Source organism: Lolium perenne, chromosome 6 (assembly GCF_019359855.2).
Source record: "Lolium perenne isolate Kyuss_39 chromosome 6, Kyuss_2.0, whole genome shotgun sequence".
Lineage (NCBI taxonomy): Eukaryota > Viridiplantae > Streptophyta > Magnoliopsida > Poales > Poaceae > Lolium > Lolium perenne.
Window position 1 is genome coordinate 266,790,684 of NC_067249.2, and position 19,368 is coordinate 266,810,051.

General features: G+C 47.2%; 1 protein-coding gene across 1 annotated transcript; it reads right to left on the minus strand.

Annotated features, from left to right (window-relative positions):
• Positions 1-4,367: 4,367 nt before the first annotated feature.
• LOC127305528 (U-box domain-containing protein 33-like) lies at positions 4,368-16,844 on the minus strand. Its single transcript, XM_051336001.2, has 8 exons — positions 16,082-16,844; positions 10,034-10,155; positions 9,761-9,882; positions 8,702-8,806; positions 6,400-6,706; positions 6,183-6,326; positions 4,839-6,065; positions 4,368-4,746 (listed from the first exon to the last, which is right to left on the minus strand). Exons 1-8 carry the CDS (start codon positions 16,317-16,319, stop codon positions 4,534-4,536), a joined length of 2,478 nt encoding a protein of 825 aa, XP_051191961.1. The 5' UTR covers positions 16,320-16,844; the 3' UTR covers positions 4,368-4,533.
• Between the last annotated feature and the right edge of the window lie 2,524 nt (positions 16,845-19,368).

A 19,368-nucleotide genomic window follows, 5' to 3' on the forward strand; every position in this document is an offset into this window, starting at 1 on the left:
GAGAGACAGGGACATGATCGATGGGAAGAAGATTGGGCGTGACGCGAGGGCCAGCCTCACTCTCTCTGGCCGGTGGGCCCTCCCGATGGATATTCCTGGCACCTTTTTCACGTTCTACCTAGCTGACTGAACATGATAGTTATCTATGACGGCCTGGCTTCTCCATCTCTTTGTTTGTTGACGCGTCCGACTGACCCCTCTCCTTGCAAATTTCCCGGTCGTCACTCGTCAGCACCTGCTTATATTTGACTATCATGATGCCTCATGGTTGACTATTCCGAATTTCGGCTGCTTCAGGCCGTACAATGGGATATCCTACGAACCTATGTGAATATGCTTTGGACTTGCGTGATATACTAACATTAAGGACAATCAGACGTTTCTTAATGGCATTTTTTCCTGCATGATTGGTATCCAGTTTTTCAAATCGCACCGCTTAATGATTGACACACATCGGACGAGATCAAGCCGTACTGATTGAGATAGGAGAATTATAATACTTGAATTATTTTAGCGGGCAAACCAAACTAAACCTGGTTGACACGCCAACGATAGAAAAATGTTGGATATCGAACATGGGGCAATATATAGCGACTAGCTGACGATGTGTCTCAATTGATTTTTTTTCCTACGTGACCCTACCCCTCTTCGTTTCCTGCCTTTTCCACGAACCGGGGTTTCAACAAATTTGCGCTGCTTCTCGTTTATTTCATAACAGATAAATCCAGTAGTACAATCAACCTATCTTTTTTCTTTACAAATTCAGAGGGGATCATGCGGATGAACATAATGGCTTTGTCGGCGTAGTGTTGAGCTTGCAGTTTCGCCGTGTAGTGCGCCATGATGTTCAGTACAAGCTCGTATTAACTTTACGCACGATAAAGATTAACTGCCTCAACTTAAGACCATCACACAATCTTCCACACAACGAAAGAAGTCCAAATAACTCTCCTAAGTATGGGGTTTCGGATGCAGAACCCCGTCAAGTTCGAACCAGGGCACTTAACCCCCCTAACTATGTAATACCGGGTAATTGACCCCCCCCCCCCCCTGGACGAGAGCAATTTGCCTTGGCGGTATAGCTGTTGTGGAGAGGTTTCCGCAGCACCCTCCTAGGACACCATGGTGGAACTCGAGTGCGCGTCTCGCCAACACCACGGCGGGTCGCGCGCTCATGTCGTCGCCATCCATGAGGAGGAGGAGGAAGAGGTCCTTCGGCTCCAGGTCCATGTAGAGGTTCATCTCCATTCCCATGTCCTTCGCCGGCAGTGAGAACACCGACTTTTTCTTTGGGGGTTTTTTACACCTACAGCGGGCGGCAAATTGAGGTTGACCCGTCCTTAAAATTCAACAATTGAGCAACAAAACATCAACAACAGCAACAAGCGACCTTGATTGGGAAACCGTGGACAAGCATCACCTCAACATCTCAAGTCCACCGGAATGTCAAACAAGTGACCAGGTCGGGCAGGAGCAACGAAACAAGGGCCAGCGTCCTTGGTAGACCACAAATGTGCACCTAGGCGCGGCAAATGGGAACCAATGAGGGATGGAACGCGGGCGTGTGCCGGAGTGAGCCAGGCGAGCGGAGCTGGGCGTAAACATGGGCTAGCGCGGGATCGAGCGTGCACGCTGTTGGAGATATGCCCAAGAGGCAATAATAAAGTGGTTATTATTATATCTTTGTATTTATGATAAATGTTTGCATCCCATGCTATAATTATATTAACCGGAAATATTAATACTTGTGTCTTATGTAAACATAAAAGAGTCCCTAATAACCCTCTTGTTAAACTAGCTTGTTGATTAATAGATGATCATGGTTTCCTGATCTGAATATTGTTAATAACAAGATTAAGGAGGTAATTACCTGATATTACATAGTTAGGGAGTTAAATACCCTGTTTCAACTTGAGGGGGTTCTCCGTTCAGAACCGGATACTTAGGAGGGTTATTTGGACTTCTTTCTTCACGCAAGTTAAGACAAATATATAACCCCAGCTTCCATTCCAGAGCTAATCCATGCAATTTGTGGACATAGAGTCGAGTCAAAATAAATATAATTACTTATACTAATGTTTTATAGTTCTTTATAACTCTCTTTTTTAACTCACAAACATAGCTAATGTTATCTAATAAATATTGCTTTCAATATATTAAGAAGCCTTAGAAAAATATTTAATCCTAATCATATTAATTGTGAGAAAATAATAAAATTGCAAGATTGGATAGATACTTTGTGAATAGATTAGTTTTTTCTTTCTCTTTCTTTACCTCTTGCCCTCCCTTTGTACATAACCATGCCATGTTTTGGGCACTATATATGAAAATGACACAGTGGGGATCTTCCCCACTGTATTTGTCAAAAAAAAATTTAGCTATAACATGTTTTCTCATAATATTTTGTTTCACTTGCATGAATGATGTGCTTATATCTCTATATGTGCATCCTCCATATTGTAAGAAAATATCGATAGATATTTCTAGTTCATTATTACAGGTAGAAAAAACAAAAAAGACTTGTGCTCCGGTGCTTTCTGAAAATTTTATTTGCACAACTTTCAAAGCAAGATCAAAGGCTGTGGTTAGGAGGAGTGGGTCTTGGGAAGTGGGCAGTTATACGCTGCGGTGATCACAGCCATCCGTCTGCTTTGGGAAACGTGCAAAAAAAAGTATTGGAAAGCACAGGAGCACTCCTCAAAAAAAAATATATAGTATATAATAGGATATTTATATACAATAGGATATTTTCACCGAATCATTGCCATACCAATCATTCTTTGGGTCAAATGTACCTAATACATAAAAATCCAGAATATATATACACTTATGGCAGTGATGTTTTGGCTCTTGGGTACATATGCTCATTTTATTTTAAAATGCATTATTGATATAATTTCAATTGTCAAAATACTCCAAACAAAAAATTCACGTTTATATCTTCACTTGGTATGTCCGCACAATGTTTTTCCACGAAAAATCTACTTGTCGTCCGAGCTGAGTAAAATAGACAAAATTTGATGTTAAAAATAAGGCTTTTTGCGAGACATGTTTTGTCTTTTTACATCGGCTGAAAAATCGTTTTTTGGTGAAATTGTACGAATGAACACAGATTGTCGAGATGTGCATACAATTTTTTTTTATTAATTTTGTTTGACAATTAGAAGTATGCTTTTTGCGGGGCGCGGCTCGTCTGCAGTAGTAGCTACTGTATCGATACAGTAATTAGGTTGATCTGCCGTTCAATTGCAATTAACGGTAATCTAAAACACTCTTTGATTCTTTCTTCTTCCCCTGTCCGTTCAGCAAAACGCCAATACGGTAAACCGCCGAGCATCCGTTGCTCCGACGAGGGGTTGGTTTCCGGCGGCGTCCGGTGACGGAGGGGATCATGAGGGTAGCCACACGGGAGATGAGGCAGCTGCGCTTCGGCAGCGGCACCATTATTGGCCTCGTCACCGACGACTGGAACAACGGAGGGCGCTGCATCGGCACCCTGATCCGCAGCGTGAACTTGGGAATCCTGGGCAAGCAGGTGCTGCTGCTGTTCCCAGCGCTCAAGGCGCTCGGCGCAGTGGCGCAGGTCAGCCACCGCGTGCACGCCATGGTGGAGCGGGTGCTCTGGCGCGAGCTCTATGTCGCGCGAGCGCCGCGGATGATGTCCCGCCCTCAGGACGACAGGGCCTCCGCCTTCCTCCAAGCTGGGGCCAGGACGCGTCGTTGGCGGGTGGCCGGAGCTGGCGAAGCTGCTCCTCTTCTGCTGCAGCACCGTGGGCGCAACCGTGCCGGCCACTTCGGCCCTCCCGGTTCTGCAAGACATCCGGCCGAAGCTTCCAGTCGCGGCGCTGGCGGCGGAGACCTGCTGTACGTATTGGATCCGTGCGCGCGTGTGGACTGACACTGATACGATCTTCCTCACTGCAATCAATCATGCACCCAAATTCAATTAAGGAATCAAGAATGTTGCGGCTGCGGCTAGCTGCTAGCTAGCCAGCACCGGGAGCTACAAGTTTCGGCAATGTGGCCAGCCGGCCGGCCGGAGCGGAACGTGCACGTCTATGTTTCTGCTGATCCACTTCTGGCTGGGAAACAAATTAGGGCGCCCGGTCTTCGTCGGTGTCTGCCTTGCCATGCCCCTCCTGTGCCGGCGAGCCGCCCCCACCGTGATGGCCTTTGCTGAACGAACCAGGAAAGAAGAGAAAATGTACTTCAGATTGCCGCGCCCACCGTGATGGCCTTTTGCTGAAGGAATCAGGGAAGAAGAGACAATGTACTTTAGATTACCGTTGGATGCAATTGAACGGCAGATGAGCCTAGTTACTGTACTGATACAGTAGTTACTCTACTGCAGACGAGCCGCGCCCCTATTTGCGTGGAGGGCCATGCTTAGCTTTTTTTTGTTGAAAAACATCAAGTGCATGCATGCATACTCTCTACAATTCTGAAAACTACCATGGCTAGCGTGGAAACGAACGAACATGAAGAAAAAAAAATGCCTCCTGCTATACATTCCTCACGCACGGAATTCAAATCTCACAAAAACCGGCCACAGGAGGAGCTACGCGGCCTGGTGTGGCGCCATTCTTGGATGGCGGCGCGGAGCGCGTGGTTGGGCACGAGCTCGTCGGAGGGGAGCTTCAGGTTGGTCATCGGCGACGTGTCGTGGCCGCTCCCCAGCCACTCCCTCATCGCCTCCGCCTCGTACGTGAACCCGTCGCCGGCGATCTGCGGGTCCCTCATCACCTCCTGCAAAATGCAAAACATCCATCGTTACGCGCGTCACCACCATGGAATGGATACCACCAAGCGACGCGCCAGTGATCGAATGCGTGGCAAACCTTGAGGATCGGGCAGAGGAAGTAGGACGGGGCGCCGCCGTCGGACGCCGCTGCCGACGACGACGACAGCGACGACCACGTCCTTCCCGGCGCGGCACTCGTCGCTGCTTCCAGCACGCCCCGCGCCTCCTCCAGCATCTCTCCCGGGCTCCGGCCACGCGCCGGTGCTCCGTCGTCGTCGCAGCATCTCAGCCCGAGGAGCGCCACCTCCGTGGCGCGCTCCATCGGCCACCCTCCCGCACTCGTGTCCACCACCTCGTGCCAGGGCGCGTTCCCGTCGGCGGCCTCCCGCGCCGCCTTCTTCGCCGCGAACGCCGGCATGCCAGTGACCAGCTGGAGCAGCACCACGCCCAGCGCGTGCACGTCGCACTGCGGCGTCGGCTCCTCCCCCGTCGCCAGCCACCGCGGGTCCACGTACGCCAGCGCCATGTCCCCGACGCCCTTCGGCGCCGCGAGACTGCGCATGCCGAGGCCGGCTAGCTTGCTGGAGGAGCACCGCTCGTCCTCGAGCAGGATGTTCGCCGGCCGGACGTCGCCGTGCACCGTGCCCGTCGAGTGGAGGAACGCCAGTGTGACGCAGGTGCGGTACGCGACGCTGCACCGCGCGTGCCACGGCAGCGGTGGCGCCTTACCGGAGAAGCGGTCCTCCAGGCTGCTGCCCGGCACGAGCTCGTGCACCACGGCGCGCGCCTCTGGACACGCGCCGACGAGCGTGACGAGGCCAGGGTGCCTCGCCCTGGCCATGGCGTCCACCGCACGGACAAACCGCGCCTCGTCGACAGCGATGTCGGGCGAGATGACCTTCACCGCCACGCCCATGCCGCGCAGGGTCCCTCTGTACACGCCACCGCCGATTCTGGCAGACTCATCGAAACCGTCTGTCGCCTCCTCCAGCTCCGAAAAACCAAGCCGCAAAAAGCCCAAGCCTTGATCAGCACCCACTTCAACTTCAACTTCAACCGGCGCCGAGCTGCGTTCCAGCCGGAGCGCGTCGAGCACGGTGCACGACTCGGACATCCTGGCGCCGAGCTCACCCATCGCGCGTTCGGAGCCGGCGATCTCGAGCTCGAGCTCGGCGCTTCGGCCGTCCACCGCCCGTATCTTCTCGAGTATGGCGTCCAGCTCCCGCCTGTCCTGCTCCATGGCCGCGCGCTCCCTGGCCAGCCGCTCCTCCGCCTCCTTCCGGCGCCTCGCCTCCGCCTGCCACGAGCGCTCCGCGTCCCTGGCCTGCACCCATCAGAATCGTACCATGGTTGTGGTTAGCAGAATGCTCAAGAAATAGATTACGAAGATCGTGCATTTGAAGCAAATCGAGTTCATCTCTTTTATTTGGAAAGTAATTACCATCCTGGATGCTTCGGCCAGGTCGCGGTCGGCCTTCTGCCGCCGGCGGGTCTCCTCATACGCCTCCTGCTTCAGGTTCCTGGCCTCCATGATCGCGTCCCTGAGCTTCTCGCGCAACGCGTCGTCCATCTCGTTCGCATCGTCCTGGCAAACACGATCACTCAGACACGATCGTGCACGAAAAGATGCGAATAAGAAATGCCAGCGTTGCACATACTGAACCATCGTGGGAAGGAGTGGGCGGGTCTTCGTTGACATCCTGAACCCTCCGCGTGGCGGCCGACGGCCCCGCTTCCGCCGCCGCTTCTTCGTGGCCGGAATCCTCCGCGCTGTCACTGCCGTCCCTGCTCGGGGTCCGGCGCAGAGCCACCGTTGCCGTGGCCGGGTCGTGCATACTACCTGACGGCTCGCCGTCGCCGTCGCCGTGCAGTGAGGCCTTGGATCTCGAGTAGTCGGAAATGCTCGACCGCGGGCTCGTGCTCGCCGTGGATGGCTCCGCCCTGCTCTGCTCCTCACTGGCCTCCCTGTTCCATGACCAGTTACATCGAAATAAAAGACTAAACTGTAATGTAACAAAATGATGAAAATGTGCCACTTGATTTCTGAAGCTCGCTAATTGCCTATTTTATTCGGTGCTAAGAAGAACCATTTTGACATATTTAAACTGTTCACAAGTTATCCACAACTTATGTCTTCATCGAAAAAAAAAATCACTGCTGATGTAAAAGCCCCAAAATGTCTCACTCAAATTTTCAGACAGAGGACGACACTCACATGCTACATAGCCACGTAAAGAACTAAAGATACATACATAGAGTGCGTACTTTTGGGTCATGGGCGACAGGGAGCTCGTTTTCAGAATTGTTCAACGACGATTTGAAGTTTCAAAAAAAAAAAAGATACAAAATTGTAGATGTAGAAAATAATGTAACCTACAAACACACACACACAAAAAAAAGCGTAAGCTCCACTGGATCAGGTGGGATGCGACGTGTGAACTCGAGACTTTTTGGTGGGATTGCGGATTATGACACGAAAATCATGAACATCTGCCTAATGGTCAAATGGATTTGGAAAATCTGTACAGGAGGTCAGGGCTTGTGGGCCGATATAATTAGAAGGAAATACCTTCTTGTGAAGGACCTCTTGGTTGACTCCCATCGTCTGGGTTCGCAATTTAGAAACTCGATCTAGAAGATCAAGTGGGTGTTTGGCTTGGGGGTCAAGCACCTGGTGAACAACGGCTAATACACACGACTATGGTTAGATTGGTCGCTAGGGGCTAGGACACTAAGGGAGAGCTTCCCGGCCCTCTTTCCTATTGCGGTGGAGCCGGAGATGATGGTGGCCCAATCCTGGGATGGGGAGGGATGGTGCCTCCCCTTCCGTCGCGAGCTAGGCCATGGAGGCGCATTGAGCTAGCAAATTTGCGTCGGTTGATGGAGGGCATGACCCCGTCGCCAGGTCCCGATGGCTTTGTGTGACCCTTAGATCCTTCGGGCAAATTGTAGGTGCACTCCCTGTATCGCTAGCTCTGCCAAGGGATGGAGAGGAAGCACTAGCTATAGCGAGCCGTGGAAGATTGCAGTTCGTTTTAAAGTTTGTATTTTTTGGTAGCCGGTTCGAAAGCGGTAGTCGTCTAATGGCAACATCCACCTAACGCACGACCGGTCTACGGGCCGCTGTGCTCTATCTAACGAGTTTGAGGACGCAAATCATATGTTCTTGTGCCTTCTCGCCAAATTCCTATGGAATGCAGTTAGTCAACTGTTGGGATGCTCCTAGAACCCCTTATGTTTTGTGGATATCTATAGGCTCCTGCACAGATGCGTTGGGCAAACCAAACAGGTCCTTTGGACGTGTTGCATGGCTCTGACGATGTGGAATGTTAGGAACAAGTTTACGATCAATAGATCTTTCTTGGCTCAGCCTACTGATGCCCTTTCTAAAATTTCTTTATACTTGAAGGTGTGGAGACCGGTGGCTAGGAGGCAGGACAGAGTGGCAGTGGAGCCGACAATTGTCAGGATCCGTGCGCTCCAAACTACTGTGCAAGATCTACCGTTTTAGGGGTCTTTCATCTTGCCGTTATCCTTCCTTCTTAGTTTCTAGTAGTGTTGATGTTGGGGTGTTTCTTCACTGCTTTGTGTTGTAAAACTGGTTCAGACTTTGTTGTGTGGTTCGTGTGTTGAACCTTGTTGGCTTTAGTAATTTAAAACTAGGCTTCTACCGAGCCTTCCGTCTAACACAAAAAAAATGTCACCTCAAAATACCTAGTATTTGACATCTAAAGTAGTGACAATAATGATAAATTTTCAAACCTCCCAAAATTTTCAGATTTTTTCATTTTTGTTAAGCTTAGAATATAATTTTATTTTAGGTTGAGATTTTGCACGTTGGTAGTGTACACCATTATCTTCCTTTATACTTTTTTTTTTGAAATTTTGGGATCACAAATTTTGAAAAATATATAGCTTCACGGCAAGCGAGGTTCAAAGTGAATTTTTGTTAATACATACCTGGTGCAGACGAGGTTTCCTTTGCAGATGAACCAGATCCTACAATTGGTGTTGGCCTTCCGCTGCACCATCACCGCCTTCTTAGATCTTGGCGCACGCATCTTCCTGACAAGAAACAACCACCACAGCTATCACTAGTCAGACTTAGGGTTTTCTCTTAGGCCGATATTTTCGAAATCTCACTGATTCCTGTTAGCACCGATGGAGAAATCTTTCTACCGGGAAATTCACCAATATCTACCTAATGATCTTAAATTCAATTTATTTTGAAACATTTATAAATTTGTTTGACAAAGCTTGAATGGTATTTCCTGTATTTTTGAAAACCTTAATTAGCGGCGCCTTCGGCTGGGCATACCCGAACCGAAACTGAAAACCGAACCGTAAAAAACCAAACCGTAACCAAATTATGGTTTTTTCAGTTTTAAGTTAGGTTACAGTTAGCAAAATAGCTAACCATATGTGAATGGTTAATTCAGTTAAAAACCGAAATAATTCGGTTCGAACACTTTTTTATCTCCTATCTAGCGAAACTTCACAGTCTGCATTTATATAAGCTTTGAATTTAGGTTTACACACGTCCCATCGTGATGTTATAGGCTTGTATGTTTGTGCCACTTTGTGCACAGGTCCTGAGTTCAACTACCAGCCTAAGCTACATTTTTATTTTGGCTGCACTTTTTTTGTATTTTTGTGGCTTTCTCTTGTAAAATATTCTATTCAATCATAAAAATAGAAAAATATGATTTATATATTCATAAAATTTATGTGCTATTCAAAAATTCGCGTCAACTTTGATTAGTTTGGTTATTATCGAAACCGATAACCAAATTAACCGAATGCGCACCGGACCGGCGCCCACGGGTATGCTCGCCGACAGATTAAAAAAAAAAACCTTGTAACATTGCATCGATCTAGCCAGGAAATATCATCTCTGAATTTAGACGCACAGTGACGCTAACACTAGTGATCGATGGTACCTACCAAGCACGATCCAACTGAATGTGTACATGTGAACTCGTTGAAGGACACGATCGAGGAGCTGGTTGGTGTGGTTACCTGGTGTAGGCCCTGTCGGCGGCGGCGCCCATGACGAGCTCGGCGACGCCATGGTCCTCGACGAGCTGGACCAGGGCCCTCGCCGCGTCGTCCCCGGCGACGACGACCTTGCGCGCGTGGACCTGATCGACAACCAAGGCACGAGTTTAATTCAGCATGTACCTAGTTCTCAGCATCTACAGGGTGGGGATCAAGATGAAGATAGTCGTCGTGCGTGCAAGGATGTTGACATGATCGAACGCGAGAAGAAGGCTAGGAAATTAAGGAACGAACCCGTTGACTTGTGCAGATGTGGAGGAGATGGTCGAGGGCCCTGCCGGCCCTCTCCTCCTCCAGCTTCCTGTACGCGGCCACCTCGTGCTCCTCCAGCTGGCTCACCGGGACCCACGCCCCCACTGCAAGTCATCGTCAGCCCGTACGTGCACCCAGCAAATGTAACAAGCATGAGAAGTACGTACTGATGCGTCCAGATTCCTCGTCGGAACACAAAAGTGCATGCGTAGGTAACAAAGACTATGAGCAGCCATATTAGTTGCAGAAGAATACGGCGAAAAAAAGTTCCCGTAACTCTCGGAACCTCTCTACGGGGCGACTAGGGTTTGTGGAGTTCGTGGCGGCGCCTGTCGATCTCACCGGCGGGAAGGCAAGAGTAGACCGGCTCCACATGTCGTCGGAGCGCGGGAAGGAGAAGGTAGCGGAGACCATGTCGCCAAGGGCGGCGCGGGCAAAGCTAGAGGAACAACTGGGGAAACTTGATATTACAGATGAAGAGGCGACTCCCCTGGTTTTGGATGATCGTGAGGAGGATGAGGTGCAGAAGTGGATGCTGGCGGGTAAGGTGCTGCATCGCAATGTTTTTCACATACAAACCATTGCTAGTGCTCTACGTCCTGCTTGGGGAAACCCTAAGGGTTTGGCCTTCCGATCAGTGGGGGCCAACATGTTTGTGGCTGAATTTGCCACTGCAAGAGATAGGGAGAGAGTTTGGGAGGGATCGCCATGGCATGTCAGCAATAATGCGGTGATTCTATCGGAATATGAAGAATGTATGAAGCCCTCCGAACTGAAGTTTGATAGGCTGTCAATTTGGGTTAGAGTTTTGAATCTGCCGTTTAACCTGCGGGAGAAGAAGTGGTGGTTGCCGATCGCGCAACAGATTGATAAGCAAGTTAAAGAGGTTCAGTTTGATCATACTGGTGGTTTCTTAAGGGCGAGAGTGACTGTTGCTATTGCTAATCCCTTGAGACGTTGGGTCCTGATTGAATCTGCAAGGAGGAAAGGCATGGATTTGTATGAGATCCAGTATGAACATGCCCCGCATTTTTGCTTCTCCTGTGGCAGATTTGGACATTCGGACTTGGTATGTCCGACACCTGGCACTCGTGATCAGAATGGTGATCTTCCCTTTGGGAAGGATTTGAGGGCACCAGATGTGTGGAAGAAAACGACTTATAGTGAAGGTTCCTCTGGTCAGGGATCTTTCAAGAATTACAAAGCTGAAACACGAAGCTCGAGTAATGCAGCAGAGAAGGGTCCAGAGGCGACTTCACCTCTGAAAAATAGTGTAAATAAGAGAAAAGCTGCAAATGCGAAGCTGGTTTATAGGAGAGTGGAAGGGCCATGCTTAGAGGCTGTAAGGGAGGAAGAGAACAATAGAGCACTGGTTCTTTTCTCAGATCCTGCTGAGGGTGTTCCCACAGCTGAGGAGGATGGTAAAGAGGGGGAGAGGAGTGCAAAAAAGAATAAGCCTACCCCACCTAATTCTGATAACTCGGCAGCGGCTGCAATGCAGCCCTGCCCGGGACAATGAGTTGCTTATCTTGGAACGGCAGGGGGCTTGGGAACCCCATGTCCGTTCGTGAGCTTCGCAATGTGCTGAAGCAGGAAGGGCCCTGTCTCCTATTTATTATGGAGACAAAAATTTCGGCGAAGAGAATGGAGGATCTGCAAGTCTCTTTGGGGTTTGGAGGTTGCTTCGCGGTTGATAGTGATGGTTTGAGTGGAGGGATAGCTCTCTATTGGTCAGCAGAGATGGATGTTGACGTTAAAAACTTTAGTCCTTGCCATATTGATGCTATGGTGAAGAGGAATAATAGAAGTGATCTTATATGGAGATTAACTTGCTTCTATGGAGCTCCGAAGGCTGGCGATCGGCATCATAGTTGGAGAGCCTTGCGGAATCTGAATGCTGTTGAGCACCCGGCATGGTTGTGTGTTGGCGATTTCAATGAAACATTGTATGCGACTGAGCACTTCTCCAGGGCAGCAAGACCGGAGTGGCAAATGAGAGCATTTAGGGAGGTAGTAGAGGATTGCTCTTTCAATGACCTGGGATGGTCAGGTGTAGAGTATACATGGGATAATGGTCAAGCGGGTGAGGCGAATGTTAAAGCCCGGTTGGACAGAGCCTTTGGTGATGAGGCGTTTGTAAACAAATTTCCCCATTATAGAGTTCGACACATTGTCTCGACGGAATCCGATCATTGCTTTGTTCTTGTTCAGTTCAGAGAGGATGGGGTTGAGGAGAGAGCAAGAGGGAGAAAACAATTCAGATATGAAGATGTTTGGCAAACTCATGTCGAGTATGATCGGTTGATTCTTGATTCCTGGCAAAAAGGAGCAGGGATGCAAGGGTTGGAGGGTGTGGTACAAGCGCTAAAATCTGTCCAAGAAAAACTTAGTGTTTGGGGATCCAAGGAGTTTGGAGATTTGTCACGTAAAGTGAGAAAACTTCGAGAGCGATTGAACAATTTACGTCGTCGCTCAGTGGGACGTGGGCCGAATGAGGAGGAGAAAGCAATTGTTAAACAGCTCCGTGAGGCTCTTAGGCAGGAGGAAATTTGGATCCGACAGAGATCTAGAGTGCAATGGCTACGGGACGGTGACCGTAACACTGCTTATTTTCACGCTCAAGCTGCTCATCGTAAACGTATTAACAAGATTGAGAACCTACAGCGTGATGATGGTTCGAGTTGTGTAACTTGGGAAGATAATTGTATGGAGGTTCAAGGTTTCTACCAAAATCTGTACATGTCTCAAGGTTACAGGCAGATGAATGATCTAATTGATTTAGTCCCTGTAAGGGTATCTGATGCCATGAATGAGGGGCTGGATAAGACCTATACAGAGGAGGAAGTGAGATGTGCTCTTTTCCAAATGGCGCCATCAAAAGCTCCCGGGATTGATGGATTTACTGCAGGTTTTTTCCAAAGGCATTGGTTGGTTGTGAAGGATGATATTGTTCCGGCTATTCTGGGTTTTCTAAATGGTGGTGAGCTGCCTCCAAGGTTGAATGACACGTGCATCACTCTGATCCCTAAGGTACAACATCCACAAAAGATTTCTCAATATCGACCTATTTCTCTCTGTTCAGTTCTATACAAAATTGCTGCTAAATGTATTGCTAACCGAGCACGAGGTTTAATGGGTGAGATTATTGGAGAGGAGCAAAGTGCTTTTGTTCCAGGTCGCTTGATAACTGACAATGTACTAATTGCTTATGAGAGTGTACATGCGATGAAGAAAAGGAAGAAAGGGAAGAATTGTGTTTGTGCAGTAAAATTAGACATGATGAAGGCCTATGACCGAGTGGAATGGCATTATCTTCAGGCAATCATGATTAAACTTGGGTTTAGTACCAACTTTGTGAGATTGGTGATGAAATGTGTAACTTCGGTCAGATTTTCAGTGAGGGTGAACGGTGAACTGTTGCCATTCTTTGTACCAACCAGGGGACTTCGTCAAGGCGACCCCATGTCCCCGTACTTGTTCCTACTATGTGGGGAAGGTTTCACCTCTCTCTTGAATTTTTTTGGTGGTGCAAATATTGATAGAGGCATTAGAGTGAGTACTCGATCACCATGGGTGAATCATCTTCTTTTTGCGGACGACAGTCTAATCTTCTTGAAAGCAAAGGAAGGAAGTGTTCGGAGACTCAATGATATTTTAAGAATCTATGAGGATGGTTCTGGCCAGCGAGTGAATAGGGAGAAGAGTTCAGTTTATTTCTCTCCTAATACCCCTCTCACTGATCGGCAACATGTGAAGAACTTATTGGGCATTGCAGTGGAAGCTTTTACTGAAAGATATTTGGGCCTTCCTAGTGCTGTTGGTCGCATCACGAGTGGTACGTTCGATCATATTGGTGAGCGTATACGGAGCAAGCTAAATGGCGGGTCTGAGCGCATGGTGTCCTGCGCCGGCCGGGAGATCTTTCTAAAAGCTGTGATTCAGGCGATTCCTACTTTTAGCATGGGTTGTTTTAAGCTGACCAAAAAAGTGTGCAAAACTATTATTTCTTATATGGCAAGGTATTGGTGGAGCAGCTCGATTGATCGGCGATCTATACACTGGATTGCATGGGATCAATTGGTCAAAACAAAGAGCCAGGGGGGCATGGGCTTTAGAGATTTGGAGCTCTTTAATTTGGCTTTACTTGGAAAGCATGGATGGAGGCTTATGACTGATCCGGAGTCTCTGTGTGGCCGGATTTTGAAAACAAAATATATTCCAGATTCTGATTTTATGCAAGCGTCAGTCCCTCGGAGTGCGTCTGCTACCTGGCGTGCTATTGTGGCTGGGCGCGAGGCTTTATCTTTGGGCTTGATTAAGCGTATCGGGGATGGCACATCAGTGTCGATATGGACCGATAAGTGGATACCGGGAGTGCGTTCGATGACACCGTCGGTGCACATTGGCAATACACCGTTGAATACTGTCTCAGAGCTGATTGACTCTGAAAACTGGACATGGAAGGATACGGTGATCAGAAATAATTTTATTGCCCCTGAAGCGGATGCTATAATGAATATCCCTTTGCGCTTAGGTGGTGGAGAAGATTTCTGGGCGTGGAATTTAGAAAAGTCGGGAAACTACACTGTTAAAACTTCGTATCGTGCTCTGATGACGCGGAACGAGCAGTCAGCTCTAGCGGAAGGGATGATTACGGGATCTTCAGTATGTGAAAAACAGTTGTGGGATCGACTTTGGAAGTTGAAGGTGGTGCCTAAAGTGAGGGTTTTTTGGTGGCGAGTTTTACGTGGTATCTTGCCAGTGGAACAAACGCTGCAGTACCGTCACATAACCACACTTGCAAGATGCAAAGTTTGCTTAGCTGCAGACGAAGATATGAGACATGCTTTATTAAGATGTACACATGCGATGAGGTTCTGGAGCGAGGCGAGAGTTTTACTCGATGTCAAAATTCCAGACTTGCATCCTGTTACTTGGGCAAAGGATGTTCTGATTGATCCGATTGTTCCAGAGGAGGATAGATCAAAGGTGATTACTATAATGTGGGCGATATGGACGTCCAGGAATAATATCACACATGATCGGGCTGGTTTGAATCCTGTTCAGTCGATGAAGAGGATGAGGGATGATTTGGCTTTGCTAGAGATTCTGAGGCACCAGGCTCTTATACTACCAGGTTATGGGTGGCGACCACCAGATGACACCTGGGTGAAAATAAATACGGATGCAGGAGTATCTGTTGAAGATAGGAAGAGTGGAGCGGGGGGCATTGTTCGTAACCCATCCGGCTTCGTGGCAGCTTGGAGTAAGCCACTCCCAGGGATTACAAATCCGCTGATTGCTGAGGCTATGGCCCTTCGGGAGGGGGTTTTCTTCGCCAAGCTCAGGGGTTTTCCGCGAGTGATTATTGAAGTTGATTGCTTAGAGATTGTGAATCTCTGGAACTCGCGCGCTGGTTCTCGCGCAGTTGTTGCGCCGATTCTACAGGATATCGAAGGGCACTCTAGTTCTTTTGTTTCGTTTGTTATTCGTCATGTAATAAGATCGTCCAATACTGTCGCTCACCTCTGTGCCAAGCACGCTTGCACTTTGGTGTCGACGGATGCTTGGATGGATCATCCCCCTAGTTTTATTGTTGCCAGCCTTCAGGCAGACATTGTAAGTGCTGTTGATGAAGGTTAATAAAGCCCTGAGATTCTAAGCAAAAAAAAAAAAAGGTAACAAAGACTATCGAGTATCGACCAAGACACCGCTAAAATCAACATTTCAACAACATAAATTCTGAACTGCTACTCCTCAATCTAAATCAATCGGCAGGTTTAGGTTCAGCTAAAATGCCGCCTGAATCAGTCTAGGTTCCATTAACCGGCAATAACTAATTTGGACCAGATGCAATGTATACTATGCTCCTTTATTTGATGAGGAATCGATGTTCTGATACTGTAGCTTGGCATTGCACATTGCTACGCTAGCTAACTTGGACGGAGCAACCAACGAAGATAACATTCTTATTTCAATCAATAATCGGGGTAGCTAGATAGAGGTGGTGGAGCAGTTAAACAAACGTACTCATGTTGATGAGGCGCGGCGGGCGGTGGACGTGGACGAGAACGAGCCGGTGGCGGCTCCAGGGGAAGTTGCCCAGCACCCACCGCAGGTTCGCCCTCCATTCCTTCCCCGCATCCTTCCCCACCGCGCAGTACACCTCCACCTCCGCCGCCGCCGCCGTCTCTTGGTCTTGGTCTCTGCAGTCGTCTTCATCCTCCTCCTCGCCGCCGCGGCGACCAGCGCCGCCTCCTTCCTCCATGCACTGTATACGCGCGCCTATCGCCTTCGACGGATCAGTAGCTTCTCGATCCCTCCTGTCTGCTTACTTAGCTTGCTCCAATCGATCACTCCTTGATCTGCGGCTGATTAGGATGGATAGCAGCACTGGCGATCGATCTCTTGCTTATTGGTCTCCGGTGGGATGTGATCGATGCGGCGAGAATGGCCGAGCGATTAGGGAGGTAGAAGTTCAGCTCGCGAAGGAGGCCAGGCCACGGGGGAGGTGAGGCTTTTCTTGCCTCCTTCTTCTTCTTCCGCGAGCGCGACTGGTAGGAGTAGCTGCAGCTGCGGGTCGCGGGAGGAGACACATACACACGAGGTTTGTGAACTGGGCAATTGGGAAGCTGGGCGGTGGGCCCATGGGCAGGGATATTCCTGGCACCTTTTTGCTCGGAGGCTTTGGGGCAGCTGGATCATGGTTCTGTTGACCTGCTCCGGCCACGTCAGCGTCCCAAGTAGGTTTGACCTGATATTGGGTTCAAAAACTGTACACAGGACACCGGTGATATGTGAATTTTCTCTAACCATCGCATATTGTAATACTACTAAATCACAGTGTTTGATTTGTTTGTTACAAATGCCTGGATTATTTTTGTTAATTTAATGTGAAACAAAGTTGGACTGTTTATTGTTAATATCAATCAATTATCAATTACACCTAGTCTCTCCAGCATCATTCGGCCATTCTATCACCAAGAAATGAATCAGGCCAAAAAGGAAGAAAAAAAATAGTACTCTTTGGAACCGTGTTAGTCCAATCCTCTTTGGATATCCATGTCATACTCTTCGAAATATATTAGCAAACGACATACTGCAAACTCTTGAAAATAACATCACACACATGCCTATCGAGTTAAAACTTATCCATGTATACCATGTAGCAATCTAAGTTTCGAAGTCGAACTAGTACTTAGATTTCTAGAATCTGCTCACCCGAACCGTGAACTTGACGACCGCCTGAGCACCCGAAAAAAGAACTTTCTCGATCGGCTGAGATTTTTAGAACAATTTTCGAAAATCCGCTCTAACGCAAAATAATACTCGTTAACTAAATTTAAGGTCTATTTGGAATTTCATTTCAAACATACTGCTACATTTCACACGAACATATAAACATTCTCACGTTCCCAAGCAAGATGCAGATTGCTGTCAACCTACATACCTAAATACCAGCTCAATGAGAATCAAACAAGTGCACGATGTTAAGCTTACATGCCGCTTTCATGGAGATGCAAGCTCCCCGTTGACCATCTCGATGCTTCAAGCCGTACTAGGAATATCCTACGGACCCGTGTGAATATGCTTGGACTCAATGGATACAATACTATAGCAATTAAAGCTTCCAGCCAGTAGGACGTTTTCTTAATGACATGTCTCCCTGCATGATTGTGATATACTAAGAGTGAGATATATACTAAGCTTTGGTATATACTACTGTACTGATGAAGTTGAGTACAATTTAATAACTAAAAAGGAATGCTGACCATGTAGTTTCAAATGAGCCGTACATTATGGAGCTCAATGATCGATTACATCAAATTGACCAACTTAAATACATCCCCCTTTAGAAACTAAGATATGTCATCGTAGAAATGTGGAATGTGGAACTTAGCATTTAAAAATTAAGTAACAATAGAGTGATCGAGGGAAGGGGAAGTATATATACCGAGTGCAGCGTTTTGGATCACCAGCTATACAGAGCGTCCTGTGAACAATTTTAAAAAAATTCAAGTTTTAAAAAATCTGAAAATAAATTCTATAGCTAGAAAATAATTTATTCTACCAACGTGAAAAAATCTCTATTTGAAATATCATGTATATTGTGCTGCATAGAAATGACATAATATATGACATCTAAAGTAGTTGATGGTAAATAAAAAAAGTCAGTCGTCCAAATTTTGTTAGATTTTGTCTGTTAATCCGAAAATATAAAGTGTTTCAGGTTGCGATTTCGTATGATGGTAGAGTAAATCATTATATACATCTAGGCATTTTTTGATTCTTTAAAACTTTAAAATGCTGTTCTCGAATTTTGACAAATAAGAGTTCCATGTAGCTCGCGATCGTAAGTGAATTTTTGGTATATACCATGCTATTTGTTTAGAAAACCATTTTCATGCATGTTTATTTTTTATATGAAAATCAATTCACATTAAGCTAAGACGACAAATGTCCAGTTGGCAGCAGAGATTGGTTCCCACATACATTGCACGGAGAACCGAATACAAAACTTGGGAGATGATGTAAGCGATGATGTGTTGTCTCTTAAGACTTAATTAACTGAATTATTTCATCCATGATCCATCACGCTCCTAATCTAAGCTGGTTTATAACGATTTTATTACACATGCGTTTACTCTCTTCGATCCATAATAATTGTTGGTGGTTTAGTAGAACTTCGTACTAAAGTTGTACTAAACCATAAATACTTATTATGCATTGGAGGATACCTTATTTGGAAAAAATAATAATACATAAGGCACGATGATATGGTCTTCACTACACCCACGAGGCCGCTTAAGAGCGTTTATATCCCTTGCTATCCATTATGAAAGAGGAGGCATGACTTGAACGAACTTCTACGCCTTTAGCTTTCTTTGCTTTCTCTTTTTGAAAATCTAAGGTTGTAGAAACCACAAAAATAGCTGGCTACCTAAGGCAAAGATACGCATACAAATTCAACCGTTGGATCAAATTAGAGAGCACACAATCCTAACGTCGATGCATGAACACTCAACGAGCATGGCGCTGGGTTAGGTAGTCGAAATTTTTCTCATGGATATACAAAAAAATATTAGAGGAAAAAGTTTTGACATGGAGATAGCAGAATTTTTCTCATGGAGATCGCAAAATTCAAAAAGTTTTGCCATGGAGATAGCAGAACACTTTTGTTATGGCTTCTAAGCAAACATTGCTACGATTGCGCGAGAAACCAGTCAATAGTAATTGTAGAGCGTGTCCCATTTAAATATTGCTTGGTAATAGAGTTTTTATGTGGATTAGTGGGAATAATTTTGATAGGGATTAGG

Excerpts from the sequence above, each read along its gene's own strand:
- LOC127305528 (XM_051336001.2), bottom strand. The coding sequence starts at position 16,319 with ATGGAGGAAGGAGGCGGCGCTGGTCGCCGCGGCGGCGAGGAGGAGGAT. Across the intron at positions 6,327-6,399 it reads CTCCTTCCCACGATGGTTCA|GACGATGCGAACGAGATGGA; the intron begins GTATGTGCAACG and ends CGTGTTTGCCAG. Across the intron at positions 6,066-6,182 it reads TGGCCGAAGCATCCAGGATG|GCCAGGGACGCGGAGCGCTC; the intron begins GTAATTACTTTC and ends TGATGGGTGCAG.